We start from the raw sequence: 14488 nt of genomic DNA on the forward strand, positions 1-14488 counted from the left end.
TTTTGTGTTTGCCTGACGCTCTTTACGACGTGCACGTTCCTTTCTGAAGTGGGTGGTGCCCCAGTGGGGATTGAAACGGCTGAGTACTCACTCAGGGGACGCCACATAAGCCAGTCCAATGCTCCGGACCAGGGCTCATCACACGGGGCTCTGTGCGGTTCCCAGGGGGTTAGCAGGGGTGGCCCTAGGTAAGCAGGTGTCTCTGAAGCCTCTGAGCTTTTACTTAAAGAAAAAGTTGAGGCTAGAAACCGTGAAGACCACCCCTCTGGCCTCCCTGCCCTGTTCCCAGGTGCTAAGGCTGGAAATAGATTGTGCAGATGAAGAAGGGTCAAGCTGTGGCTTCCACACACAGTCCCTTCTTGCATGATTATTGACAACAGTTTCCTTCCAGTGCCCTCCCCAGCCGAAGTCCTGTGCCCCAAAGCACAAAACCCATTTCAGCTGTCCTTCCCCGCAGGGCCCTTAAGTCCCCTCTGTTCTCGTATCTGAGTCCAAAGTTATCTGGGAATAGGAATCCCTCGTTTGTAGAAGAGGAAACAGATTGCTAGAGAGGGGCAGTGGCTTTCCCACGTGTCACAAGGCTAACTGATGACAAGCTGGTACAAAGAGCCAGGGCTCAGGTGCAGCACCGGCCTCCTGCTACCTGCTCCTTTCTGTAAAGTCTCTTTCACTAATCACTTTGCTGCTGCTGGCATCACTTCAAGGCTATTGGGCTTTCATCCCAGATTCATCTGTTCGCAGCTTGGACCAAGTTCCCTTTGCTTCATTTTGGCAAACACTAAGACAAATGCCTGTCAGTAAACAGACTATTTATTACCTGCGGCAAATATGAACAGATTCTGTGTTTCCTTTGTCCTGTGTAATTAGGATGAAACAGAGACCTTGTGACTTGGTGAAGCTGCCTTAAATCCTTTTTGGAATAAAGCCAAATGTAGATAAATATACAAAATAGACACATGGCGGTTTTGAGGCTTTTCTAAACTGAGGAAAATATGATTTCGGAAGAAACTTTGGGTTTCTCTTTTGTTTGATTGCGGCTTTCCTGGTGACACATCATTTACTTGCTCGAAGTCTCATTTTCCATCAGGAAGCTCTGTAAGGGCACAGCGTTCTTGAGCTACAGACAGAAAGGATGAGTTGCTCCAGGCTTCTCCCGGATGTGGAAGTTAGGGCTGTTTCCTCGGTGACGCCAGATGGCTGTTGATGGAGCTGTCGCTGACAGTGCCCTGCTGCCCCCTGCTGGAAGCTCTGGGAACAGCCGTTCGGAGACCTGACTCCTGAGATTCTGACCCAGGGTGTGGTTCCCTTACTTCTTTCCTCTGGTGATTTGGCCATGCCCTCACCGCCCCCCACCCCCCACCCCCCACCCCCCCGTTAACACAGGTAACAGAGCAGGTGGGTTGCAAAGCTCTCTCAAACCGAGGGCTGATAGGCATTTTCTTTCGTTGCTGGGCTGTGGAAGCACACAGGTGGGAGTGACCTACCTCCTCGTTGTGTGGCTGCAGGGACCCCTACAAGGAGCACCTGGTGGTCTCTGGAAAATTCTTTACTCGTATCTGTTTGGAAAGATGATCAGTAATGCGCTTGTTTGTTGGAAAGGAAGAGTGGGGAGGGACTATTTACCTTTAAAATCAATCTATGTTGATTTAATACAGATTTCCAAATGGTACTTATTTTTATTGATTGATTTTAACAATTTACTTTTCTAATGCAAAAGTACATGGAAAAGATGGAAAATAAAGACGTCATAAAGAAATAAAAACACAGAGGTAACGACTCTTGCCCTTTTTGGGGACTACGTCTTGGTCTTTTTTTTCTGTGCATATGTGTGTAATTTTAACCAAATCAGGATTATGCTGTTACTCTTCTTTTTTTTTTTTTTTTTTTTTTTGCGGTACGCGGGCCTCTCACTGTTGTGGCCTCTCCCGTTGCGGAGCACAGGCTCCGGACACGCAGGCTCAGCAGCCACGGCTCACGGGCCCAGCCGCTCCGCGGCATGTGGGATCTTCCCGGACCAGGGCACGAACCCGTGTCCCCTGCATCAGCAGGCGGACTCTCAACCACTGCGTCACCAGGGAACCCCTATGCTGTCACTCTTTTAAAGAGAACTGGGGATTCTCATTCCACTTGGTTGACTAGTAATTAGACAAACTAAAGTAACTAACAGCTGCCTCTTCTCGGAAGGTGTTTTTTTAATTTGCTTAATTAGGATCAAAGCTGGAGTTGATTATCATGAAACTCTTGGGATGAATTTCAGGTAACAGCAAACAGATGGGAAGATCAGAGGGGAGGAGAGAAGGGCCTTTTCTCTGTTCACGTGACATCTCTTAACTGAAAAGCTCCTCCCTCACAGGAGGGCTCTCGGCAGGCGTGCGGGGCTCCTGCTGCTTCTGAGCAGGGTAGCCTGGTGGACTCGGCTTCCGCAGCCCTTTTGCGCCTGGCTGGGACTGGGCAGTGGAGCAGAGGAGGAGGGCAGCAGCATGGAGGAAACTCAGGAGGAGGTAAGAGCCTCTGAGGCATCCCTTGCGGACGTGTGGGACCTGCTTGGGAGCTTGTCCATCTGTGGCTGTCAGTGTGCCTGCGAATGTGGCGCCCGTCCCTCTCGTCCTGGTGGGGGGCTGACGAGGCTTGGCTAGGTCTCTCCCTCCCCCCAGCTTCTGTCCTCACCCAGCTGAGGGGTTGCAGACTTCTCAGGCAGGACGGGGCGCCGTTCTGACCCTCGGGAGAGGATGCAAGTGGAGGCAGGAGAATGAGAGAGACGTTTGAGCAGGTGGTGGTGCTGGGAAGGGAGAGCTCGTTCTTCTCAGCCCGCATGGCTCCTTCTGCCGGTCTTGCAGCTTTGCGAGGGATGGTCACTGCCCGGCCGGCCCCGGCCGACAGCCGCCTCCAGGATGGGTTGGGATGTATCACAGTGAGATAGATGGTCTTCGTATCCAGCTGGTTTCTCCGGAGTTCAGTGCTGGGACGTCCGATGCTTCCTTTTGTCGTAGCATGGGACTTGTATAATCTGGCCTGTTTGGGTGTCTTGATTGTTAGGAGGCTGGGAACTAAACGCCAGGAAATGGAACCTACCTCCAGTTCTTACTGGGATCCCCATCCTCTCCACTGAATCCCGCCCCCGCCGCTGACCCTCATCCTCACCCTGCCTCCTCCTCCACACACGCTTTCTGATCCTTCTGACGAATGTTCTGCTGCATAGTGTCTTCATTTTAAGTGGCCTCAAATTCTTGCAAAAAGGCCAGCTCTAAACTGTAAGTAACCATAGGGTCACGCGCCGAGGTGGTGACCTTCTAGGATAGGAGTTCTTAACCACTTTGTGTCGGTGACACTCTCAGCGTTCTAGTGAACGCTACAGACCCTTGTCAGAATAATGCTAATACGTGTGTAAACAGGGAACATCTTGCAAGGCCTGGGCCTATCTATTAGGGCAGCTGGTTACCATTTACCATCTTAGTTTGACTTCAGAAACCCCCTGGAAGGCTCGCCAATTACAGCTTCATTGGTCCTACCTGCACAGACTATCAAACGCCTGAGACAAAAGCAGCCTCTCTCCGTTTGACCCTCACGGTAGGCCCACATGGTATTCAGGGAAGGTATTTCCCCATCTTATAAGGAGGAAATTGAGATCGGTCCCCCCTTGGAGAGAAGGTTGGCAAGTGAGACCCCAGCTCAGGGATCCCTACTCTAGTTCCATGCTCTTTCCTCTGTGTTGCACCCTCTGGGAAAAGCAAGACTGTTGTTTCTTATCTCAGAACTCTGCGGTATGACTAGAGAGTCATCAGAATGCAGATGGAGAGATTACAAAACGTCTCTTTCCCTCCTCCTTCCTTGCATCTTTTTCTCTTGTCCTCACCTTATGAGCAGTCTCCGGTATATGCGTGGTGACCGAAAATCCAGGTACAGTTCAAGGAACTTTTCTATTTAAAAACTGAGGGGGAAAAACGACGGAAGATGACAGCTGACACACATTTCATGATTCCTGGCATAAAAGTTCAACACTTTAAAGACTGTCTTCCATGAGGTGACCATGGGTTGGTGCGGGCACTGGTTTGTGGTTCATTTCCCTGCTGGTCCAGCCAGCCCTGCGGGAACGGAATATTTGTATGAGCGGTTGTATGTGATGGTTGGCATTCACATCGTGGCCTGTGACCATAAAACAATATTTTAAAACCTACACTGAACAGAACCCACCACAACTGAGGTTGTGGGTTGCACCCATGGGAGGGTCCCACGTGGGTGGGAGAGCTGGGCAGAGGCCCCAGGAGAGACGGGGAGGCCGGGGCTGCCTTGCTCTCTGCCTGTCGAGCTGTCCCTGAGGGCTCATTCCTGCTCAAGCCTCAGGGACTGTAGGCTTGACCTGAGTTGGGAGACGTCCCCTATCGCATGGACCTGGAGTTTAAAAGGGGAAGAAGGCAACAGGAGGGAAGAAGAGGGGACACTACAGCCCAAGAGTAGACCACGGGGGTTTGGGGAAGTCTGAGGGCAGCAAGGTGGCAGGGGTGAGGGCGGAAGAGAAGAGCATAAGCGGGGGAAGGAGATCGGAGACTGGTGAGGGCGTTTTTCCCTGAGCAAATTCTATGAGGCGAATAAGACTCTTCAGGCCATCATTCAGGTGTGCAAAAAACATTATTATTATTATTTTTACATCTTTACTGGTGTATAATTGCTTTACAATGGTGTGTTAGTTTCTGCTTTATAACAAAGTGAATCAGTTATACATATGTTCCCATATCTCTTCCCTCTTGCGTCTCCCTCCCTCCCACCCTCCCTATCCCACCCCTCTTGGTGGTCACAAAGCACCTAGCTGATCTCCCTGTGCTATGCGGCTGCTTCCCACTAGCTATCTACCTTACGTTTGGTAGTGTATATATGTCCATGCCACTCTCTCACTTTGTCACAGCTCACCCTTCCCCCTCCCCATATCCTCAAGTTCGTTCTCCAGTAGGTCTGTGTCTTTATTCCTGTCTTACCCCTAGGTGCTTCATGACTTTTTTTTTTTTCTTAGATTCCATATATATGTGTTAGCATATGGGATTTGTCTTTCTCTTTCTGACTTACTTTACTCTGTATGACAGACTCTAGGTCTCTCCACCTCATTACAAATAGCTCAATTTCGTTTCTTTTTATGGCTGAGTAATATTCCATTGTATATATGTGCCACATCTTCTTTATCCATTCATCCGATGATGGACACTTAGGTTGCTTCCATGCCCTGGCTATTGTAAATAGAGCTGCAATGAACATTTTGGTACATGACTCTTTTTGAATTATGGTTTTCTCAGGGTATATGCCCAGTAGTGGGATTGCTGGGTCATATGGTAGTTCTATTTGTAGTTTTTTAAGGAACCTCCATACTGTTCTCCGTAGTGGCTGTACCAATTCACTATTATTTTTTTTAACATCACCATCTCTATTCAAGTGATGACAGAAAACAGTTACTAGGTAAAGAGGGACAGTGTCTTGTTAATCACAGTCGTTTCAGGGTCCCCTGTGCTCCACGCTGCAGGCTAAGTGCAGCAGCATGACATTGGAGGCAGGCCCACAGAGCTGCCTGTGCACACGGCACCTGCTCAGACGTCACTGCCCTCATCAGGACCACTTTCTGCTGAAATGTCCCTACACGGTGGGGGGGGAGCCTTCAGGCCCACCAGATGTGTTTCTCAGCTAACTCCCATGCCCTTTTCAGGGAAATGCGGCTTCTCCCTCATGTTATATGGAGCCACAGAAGCTCAGGCTGCCTCAGGCTCTGCCTCAGCCACACGTGGCCTCCGAGTCCACTGCCACGCTCCGCGCTGGGGTGGGTTTTCTGGCATCACTGCTCTCCTGGGCCCCTCCTAGAAAAGCAAGGCCCGGAGCTCCTCTGCTGTCTGTGCCTCTTTTTTCCTCCCTCCCGCCCTCCCTGCCTGGGGTGGGGATTCCATATCACAGCCCACCCCAGGATCTGACTGTGTCCACCCCTCCACCTTCTGTTCCTCTCCCCAGGCCAGAGGAACACTCCTCCCCTGTTCGCTTGGTGGGAAGGAGAGAGGCAAACATTCTTCCAAACCAGTCCTTAATGCCAAGACCTTGAACTTGAAAAGTTAAAAAATATTCTAATTGTTTTGTTTCTCTTTGTATTTCCATTGTGGCATCCCTCTCCTGAGGCACAAAGGCCAAGTGTGGGCTTGGAAGGGCTATGGAGAAAACAGATTGCAGAGGAAAAAAAAAAAACAAAATCACTTGATAATTCATTCAAAGCCAGATTACAAACTTTAAAGGTCCTAGGATCTAAAAAGAGATATAGCATCCTGTGTCCTAGAATGCAAAATAAAACAGCATTTAGGGCTTCCCTGGTGGCGCAGTGGTTGAGAGTCCACCTGCCGATGCAGGGGACACGGGTTCGTGCCCTGGTCCGGGAAGATCCCACATGCCGCGGAGCGGCTGGGCCCGTGAGCCATGGCCGCTGAGCCTGCGCGTCCGGAGCCTGTGCTCCGCAACGGGAGAGGCCACAACAGTGAGAGGCCCGCGTACTGCAAAAAACAAAAAACAGCATTTAATAAAGACAGCATTAACTATAAAATAAAGAACCCTAAGGAGTCCTGATTCCCATCCCCCCTTTTTAAAAAAATACCAGATTCCTCCAAAAAACATGTTTTGGTATCCCTGCCCCACTGGTACTCTTAGCCCATGGCCAGTCAGCCGGGGTGCTGATGACACGTATCACGTCCATCTGCTAAGGGGTGGAGGAAGCAAACTGCAGAGTCCATGGTTACCTACTGGCTGACGGTGGGCTCACTACAGAAGCACAGTGTTCCCACAGGAGCCAAGTGGCTGTTTCTTTTGGAGAGATCTCTGAAAGCAGCCGCAGGTGAAGGTGGGGAAGGCAGAGTCTTGGTGGAGTCAAGCTATTGTCCTCCCGGTGACCAGGGCTAGACGTGGGGTGCACTGTAACTATTAGTTAGCTACTGCTGCACAAACCCCCACCCCGATCCCCTGGCGTCCCGTGATGAGCACTGATTGCCATGCTCACAGGCTCGCGGGCCAGGTGGGGCCCCCGGGCATCAGGCTGCGGAAGGCTGGTGTGGGCTCTGCTCCGCTCTTACTCTCCTGGGACGTGTGGGCTAATCAGGGCATGCTTTTCTCATGGTGGCAGAAACACAAGTCTAGACTCGGAACTGGGACCCTGACCCCTCCCCCCACATTCCATTGGCCAGAGAAACCTACACAGCTGAGTCCAACATCAGTGGTTGTGGAAATACTCTCCACCTCAAATGGGAGGAACTGCTGAGTCGTAAGGCAAAGTGTATGGATTCAGGGAGGAAGGAAGGATGGGGACGTTCACAGAATTGCCACTTGTTTTGGTACTTTCTATTGAATCCTGGTAGCAATGAAGTTGTGACTGATGGGGAAGGAAAGACTGGCTGCTGTCTCTTAGGATGGTACGGAAGTCGTTGTGAAAGTTTAGTTTGGAAACTAAGTTCTGTAATGACTGGGACGATGTATGTCAGGTTCACGCCCTGTGTTCAATAAATATTTGATTAAATGGTGAAAGAATATTATATGTACAGTATGTATCTGCGTGTTGATAGAAAGGGGGACAAAGTTGAATGTATCTACCTTACAGAAACGGGATAAAAAGTGTAATAACAAAAATACCAAATTGGAGGGTAACGACAGGGATTCCAGTCCTTACTCTGCCTGTCATTGGCTCTTCTGTAACCTTGCGTGAATCATTTCCCAATGGGACTCAATTTCATCTGTGAAATGGGGTGATCAGATTAGATGATCTCTAAGGAGCTTCCAAAATCAGTTTCCTAAGATTCTGGGATAGAGTCACTGCTTCAGCGACTGACAGGTCCCATTTTTATTGGCCAGATAGCCCCGCTCTGCCTGCACTCCCGGCCTCCCTCGAGGAGCCTTTTCAGAGGCACATGCTCAGTGCCTCTCACTCACTGGTGCCGATATGAGTCAGAGCACTGAGGCGCACCATGAACACTCACAACCAGGCTGCTACAGCCCGACAGGGGATCACATAGCTGGGCTCAGGATTCCTGGCTGTGACAGGCCTTTCTCAGGGCCTGTGGATGTCACTACCTGTCTCCAAGCTTCCAGTGTTAGAGGTGACAGTCTGCTACTAGTTGGATTCCTTTCACTTTCCAAGTATTTTATTCCTCTAGATGTTTGTAAAATTTCCCATCTTTGAAGTTCAGTGATTTTGACAGCATGTGCCCAGGTGTATGCCTTTGTCCACAACACCTGCCTAGAACTCACTGGGCCCTTTGCTTCTGCAGACTCAAGTATTTTTTCAAACTGGGGAAAACTTCCTCAGTTATTTCTGTAAATATTTCCTGTCCTCCCATCGTCTTTTCCTCTTTATATTCAGGAATCTGTTCTGTAAGCCTCTCATCTGCTCCCTCGTTATTTCCATTTCTTTGTCCCTTTGTTTTGAATTTTGGTATTTCTTCCACTTGATCTTCCTGCCCACAGATGTAGTTCTCAATATAATCACACCATCTTGAAATATTTCCATCACATTTTCACATTCAAAATGAAAATTTTCATTTTAGTCCCCCCTCCCCCCAACACACACAAATTGTCATCTTGTTTTTGTTATTCTGAAGCGGGTCTGCTTCCTGTGGCAGTTCCCCTTCACCATAGAAGGCACCTATGCTTGCATTCATTCAGAAACATTTGCTGGGCCCGTTCCAGGTGCAGAGATACTGCACTGAACACAAGGTGAAATCTCTGCTCTCTTGGAGCTAACACCTGTTACAGGTGGTTTTCTTTGCTTTCCCCTCCTGGTTGCTGGATTTCCTCAGGTATTTTCTTTCTTTTACCCACCCCTGGCACGTAGCAGCAAACCCATGGTTGGTAGGAGGCCACAGACTGCATCTATGGGCCAGCACTGCACTGACCAAGATGGGCTGTCAGAAACCTCAGCTCCTCTCGCGGCAGAAACATCCAGTTGGCCCTCTGATGTGTACACACGCGCACGCACACACACACACACAGTGTGCACGTGCCCTAGTCCTGAGCCTCCCCACTCTTGCTCCTTGTGTCCACCCACCTCAAAGGAGATGATACCCCGTATCTGCTCTCTTCTTTGGAGCTCCTGGCAAAGCCTGTGGCGGTGCTTCTGGGCCTTGCCTACGTGGGCCCAGCAGCACTGTGCTAGGAGAGCTGGCTGAGTGTTGCGTGTCCTCAGGCGGCCGCCCTCACCCTCCGTGCCCTCTTCCAGAGACCGTAGACAGTCCGCTTCACTGTGAGTGAGGATGAGTTGGGTCGGAGGCCCCAGGCCTGTGTTGCTCACAAGCTGGTCATGAGCTGATCCCTTCACTTTTCAGGGTCTATACGTCTGTCGCTTTAAAGTAAGGAGAGCAGAGCAGGTTTCTTAGGTTCCTGCGGCACTACAAATTGACTGTCTTATGCTCTACTAAACACCCAGAGTACTGGAAGAGGCCAGCATTGATATTCTCCAGTCCCATTAGTCTTACAGATGTTGTTCTGGGCACCCTGCGAAGACTGTTCCCATTTTCTTCACTAGGGCCGGTGTTGTAAGCTCAGAGCTCATGCTCTGTAAATATTTCTTGACTGAGAAAGGGCTAAACTATTAAATGCCTCTAAAATGCTTCTATGCTGAATAGTCCCGTCATAGGTCCTAGACAGCCAAGTTCTTCTTTGTCTTGTCTCAATCAATTTGTGCTCCAAAGTTTTATGACTGCAGACTGTCTGCGCTGGGCTTAGTCTCAAGAAACATCAAAATAAGCTGAAGTACCTGTTGAAACGCAGATTTCCAGGCCTCGCCTCAAATCTGCTGAAACAGAATCTCCGATGGTGAGGCCCAGGTGATTCTTTGATGCTCCTCTGATTTCCCTTCAAGTCACCCAGAAGGGGCCCTGAGTGAGCTTCAGTAAAACAACTGCTTATGGCAGGACTTTTCTCCTGTTCTCAGCAGGAGAAAGAGACTCCAAGACCATTTCATTGCAGAAGAAAAATGTGACTAACCAGGGTAGTGATGCTCTAAGTGTGGTCCCTGTACCAGCAGCATTAGCATTGCCTGAGAACTCGTCAGAAATGCAAACTTTCATGTCCTATCCTAGAACTACCCAGAGTCGACGCTGGAGCTGGGCCAACGTCTGATTTAATGAGACTCCAGGTGATTCTGACGCATGCTGAAGTGTGAGTCCATTAAGTGGGCATTTGAGACCTCAGCACATTACTGCAAAGGTCTCTCGGCCTTGAGGTCACCAAGACTTTTAACATATCCAAGAAATTCCCGTAAGTTCTTATTAGAAAATTTTCCACCTCTTCCTAACTTTCAGCTCCTCCAGAGTAGCCCCGAGGCCACACTTCTTCCGTTTCCTTCCAGCCTTATTCCGTGATAATTTGCCTTTCCCAGGGAGAACTTCTCTGGAGCTGCAGCACTGGGACCCGAAGCTCAACTGGACTTCAGAGCAGAAGCTGTTAAGTGTAGACTCCAAGATAAGCACCTGACTTGACCTAACAGGCTTCTATCTGACTCACGAAAGCTGAAGAGTGGGGCAGTCAGAGATGGGAACAGCTGTCATCCTGAGGAAATGGCAAGTCTCCTCTGACACCTGCCACTGCTTGTAGGCATGATCGAGATGAGAACGGCAGATCAGGAGTGTGCTGGTGGAATCAGAACTGAGAGCCTTCAAATGCAACTGCCACCTGGCCCTGCTCTAGAACCCCAGGGCCTTGAATGTGCAGCCGGGCCATTTCAAAAGGATCACCTGAGCCCACACCCTGCACTCCCCTCCCTCTAAGATGCTTCCTGAACAGACCAAAGAAATATTAAAAATGGAGAAAATCTGTATCAGTATCGGAGCCCAGGGATCGTCCAGAAACTGAGAAGAATTTCTAGGAGAAAGTGCACTGGGGACCAGAGTGAGAGGCTGCCTAACTGCCACACGTGTGAAGTGTCCAGCCCCACCACAGTGGAGACCCAAAAACTTCAGCTCTGTTGCTGGGGTCCTTTCTCTTCGTTTCTAAATGTGAAGGCTGACATCCCTCTCTGTCAATGGCATTTTGGACAATCATGTAGGATCCTCAAGCAAACCTCCAAATGAAACCTTAGACCTCTTGATGCTGCTGTCTTTTTAAATAAATGAAGGAGAAGCGGGTCCATTTCTAATAGAAATAAGGCAAAAGGAATCAGTGCCTGGGGTTCAGCACAGGTTTAAACTGCCCCGGGGAAGAACTGAGTCAGAAGCCCTCTCCATGTTGAAATGAAAGCCTGACACTGGCTTCAGGGGCTCAACTACAGTCATCTCCTGTTTCCCACCATGCCCCCTCCGGTGAGTGAGCAACGGCAGTGCTGGGAGCCAGCACCACGTGGACACCTGGACTATTACTTTTAAGCAGAAGAGGAGGAGAACAGCTAATATTTAAATATTATTAGGGTACCACATTAGACGCTGAATAAAGGACACAAGAAATGCTGTACTGGTTTTAGCCTCTTCATGACCTAAAATTTCTGTCTCATGGCAATTCAAAGAATCAAAAAGTCTGATCTAGAGATGGGGGACTTCCTCAAATGTGGCGGATTCTAACAGGACAGGGCTGTGACTGCCTAACCAACATCATACTCAATAAAAGCTTGAAAATGAACTGATTATAGTGACAGTGCAGTGATTATAGTCACTGAATATTTCCTGTGTGCCGTGGTAACTCCAGAAGTCATTCCACCCAGGACCCGTGGAAGAATCCAAGCAGTATTAAAGGCTGTTTATTACTTCAAGCCAGTGGCATCTCAGGAGACCATGTATCTTCAAGGCCTTCACAAAAATGTATCCAAGACACTCAAACAGCAAGTCTACTCAAATAAGCTTCCCAAGCAGCTTTTCTGTACATCTCGGCTGCGTCCAGACGATTAGCTGATGTTGTTATGCCCCGGCCCACAATGATGATATCAGAACCTCGTTTGCCAATCACTTCTTGTGGGCTGTTGTACTGCTGGCCGAGATTATCACCTACAAAACCACAAAAGTTTGTTTAATTAATACAGGAAATCAGAAAACCTGTCATGACTTTCCTGAAAAGTATCTAACCCGCTTTAAATAAAAATATGCTCTTGTTCACCACACCCCTTCTACAGAGCAAGTGAATAAAAGCAGGTGAAGGGACTCCTTGGATTGGCCAGAGACCTCCACAGTGGGGACAGATACTAACCAATTCCTTTTCAATGTCTAATTTTAGAGCATTTATACTTTAACAGCATCAAAAAACAAAGGAATAAATTTCCTATGTTGCCAAAAAAGGTTCAGTAGCAAATAAAATACAATAAAAATTGCCTCACAATTGAAGACGATTGTAATATACATCGTAGAAGCACTGTGACATGCTGTTGGAAAAGTCCTCGCAAGGCATCTAACCTGACCACATGTGTGAGCCAGCCTTTCCCCTCAGCCCCGCCAAGTGCTTAGATTACATACAAAACCTAATTCTGTTTTTTTTTTTTTTTTGCGGTACACGGGCCTCTCACTGTTGTGGCCTCTCCCATTGCGGAGCACAGGCTCTGGACACGCAGGCTCAGCAGCCTTGGCTCACGGGCCCAGCCGCTCTGCGGCATGTGCGATCTTCCCGGACTGGGGCATGAACCCATGTCCCCTGCATCAGTAGGTGGACTCTCAACCACTGTGCCACCAGGGAAGCCCCAAACCCTAATTCTTAATTCTGGCTTTTTTGTTCTTTTTAAAAAAAATTTTTATTGAGGTGTAACTGACATGTAACATTAGTTTCAGGTGTACATCATGATTTGGATACATTATAAACTGATCATCACAATAAGTCTAGATAACATCTGTCACCTTACAGTCACAAAACTTTTTTTTCTTGTGATGAGAACTTTTAAGATCTACTCTTTCAGCAATTTTCAAATATGCTATATAGTTTTATTAACAAAGTTGGCATACTGTACATTACATCCTCGTGGACTTACTCTATAACTGGAAGTTTGTACCCTTTGACTCCCTTCACCCATTCCATCCACCCCTACCCCACAACTCTGGGAACATCCAGTCTGTTGATTTTAGGTTACACATATGTGCGATCATACAGCATTTGTCTTTCTCTGACTTATTTCACTTAGCGTAATACCCTCAAGGGCATCCATCCATACTGTCACAAAGGATAAGGTTTCATTTTTTTTTTTAAATAGCTGAGTAATATTCCATTGTATATACACACAACATCTTCTCTATCCACTCATCCATCAGTGGGCACTTAGGTCGTTTCCATATCTTGGCTATCGTAAATAATGCTGCAACGAACATGGGGGTGCAGATATATCTTCAACTTAGTGTTGTTTTCTTTGGATAAATACCCAGAAGTGAAATTGCTGGATCAGATGGCAGTTCTGTTTTTAATTTTTTGAGGAAACTTTATACTATTTTCCATAGGAGCTGCACCAATTTACATTCTCACCAACAGTGCACAAGGGTTCCCTTTTCTCCACATCCTCGCCAACACTCGCTATTTCTTGTCTTTTGATAGTGGGGATCCTTGTTTTGTTTGATCATACAGGAAAAGCTTTGATAATAGCCATTCTAACAGCTGTGAGGTGGTATCTCATTGTGGTTTTGTTTTGCATTTCCCTGATGATTAGCAATGTTGAGCATCTTTTCATGTGCTTGTTGGCCATTTGCACATATTCTTTGGAAAAATGTCTATTCAGATCCTTTGCCAATTTTTTAATGTGATTTTTTGTTGTTGTTATTGAGCTGTATGAGTTCTTTATATTTGTATACTAACCCCTTATCAGACATGATTTGCAAATATCTTCTTTCATTCAGTAAGTTGCCTTTATATTTTGTTGATTTCCTTTGCTGTGTGGAAGCTTTTTAGTTTGATGAAGTCCCACTTGTTTATTTTTGCTTTCGTTGTTTTGGAATCAGATTTTAAAAAATCATTGCCCAGACCTATGTCAAGGAGATTACCACCTATGTTTTATTCTAGTAATTTTATGGTTTCAGATCTTACATCCACATCTTTAATCCATTTTGGATTAATTTTTGTGTATGGTATAAGATAGTGGTCCAGTTTCATTCTTTTGCATGTGGCTAACCAGTTTTCCCAACACCATTTTATTGAAGAGACTGTCCTATCCCCATTGTATATTCTTGGCTCTTTTGTCAAAAATTAACTGACCATATATGTGTGGGTTAATTTTGGAGCTCTCTATTCTGTTCCATTGATCTATGTGTCTGTTTTTATGCAAATACCATACTGTTCTGACTACTATAGTTTTGTAATATAATTTGAAATCAGGGAGTGTGATGCCTCCAGCTTTGTTGTTCTTTCTCCAGATTGCTTTGGCTATTTGGCGTCTTTTGTGATTCCAAAGAAATTTTAGGATTTTTTGTTCTATTTCTGTGAAAAGTGCCATTGGAATGTTAATAGGGATTGCACTGAATCTGTACATTGCTTTGGGTAATTTGGACATCTTTACAGTATTAATTCTTCCAGTATATGAGCATGAAATATCTTT

At 47.3% G+C, this 14488-nt stretch overlaps 1 protein-coding gene across 1 annotated transcript in view; it reads right to left on the minus strand.

Moving 5' to 3' along the window:
• Nucleotides 1–11443: 11443 nt before the first annotated feature.
• UMPS (uridine monophosphate synthetase) overlaps nucleotides 11444–14488 on the minus strand; it is a 47081-nt gene continuing 44036 nt past the window's right edge. Inside the window, exon 6 of the mRNA XM_004278816.3 lies at nucleotides 11444–11972. Within this exon, the coding sequence (XP_004278864.1) occupies nucleotides 11803–11972 (170 nt within the window). The 3' untranslated portion in view covers nucleotides 11444–11802. The remainder of the gene's footprint in view (nucleotides 11973–14488) is intronic.

Source organism: Orcinus orca, chromosome 5, assembly GCF_937001465.1.
Source record: "Orcinus orca chromosome 5, mOrcOrc1.1, whole genome shotgun sequence".
Lineage (NCBI taxonomy): Eukaryota > Metazoa > Chordata > Mammalia > Artiodactyla > Delphinidae > Orcinus > Orcinus orca.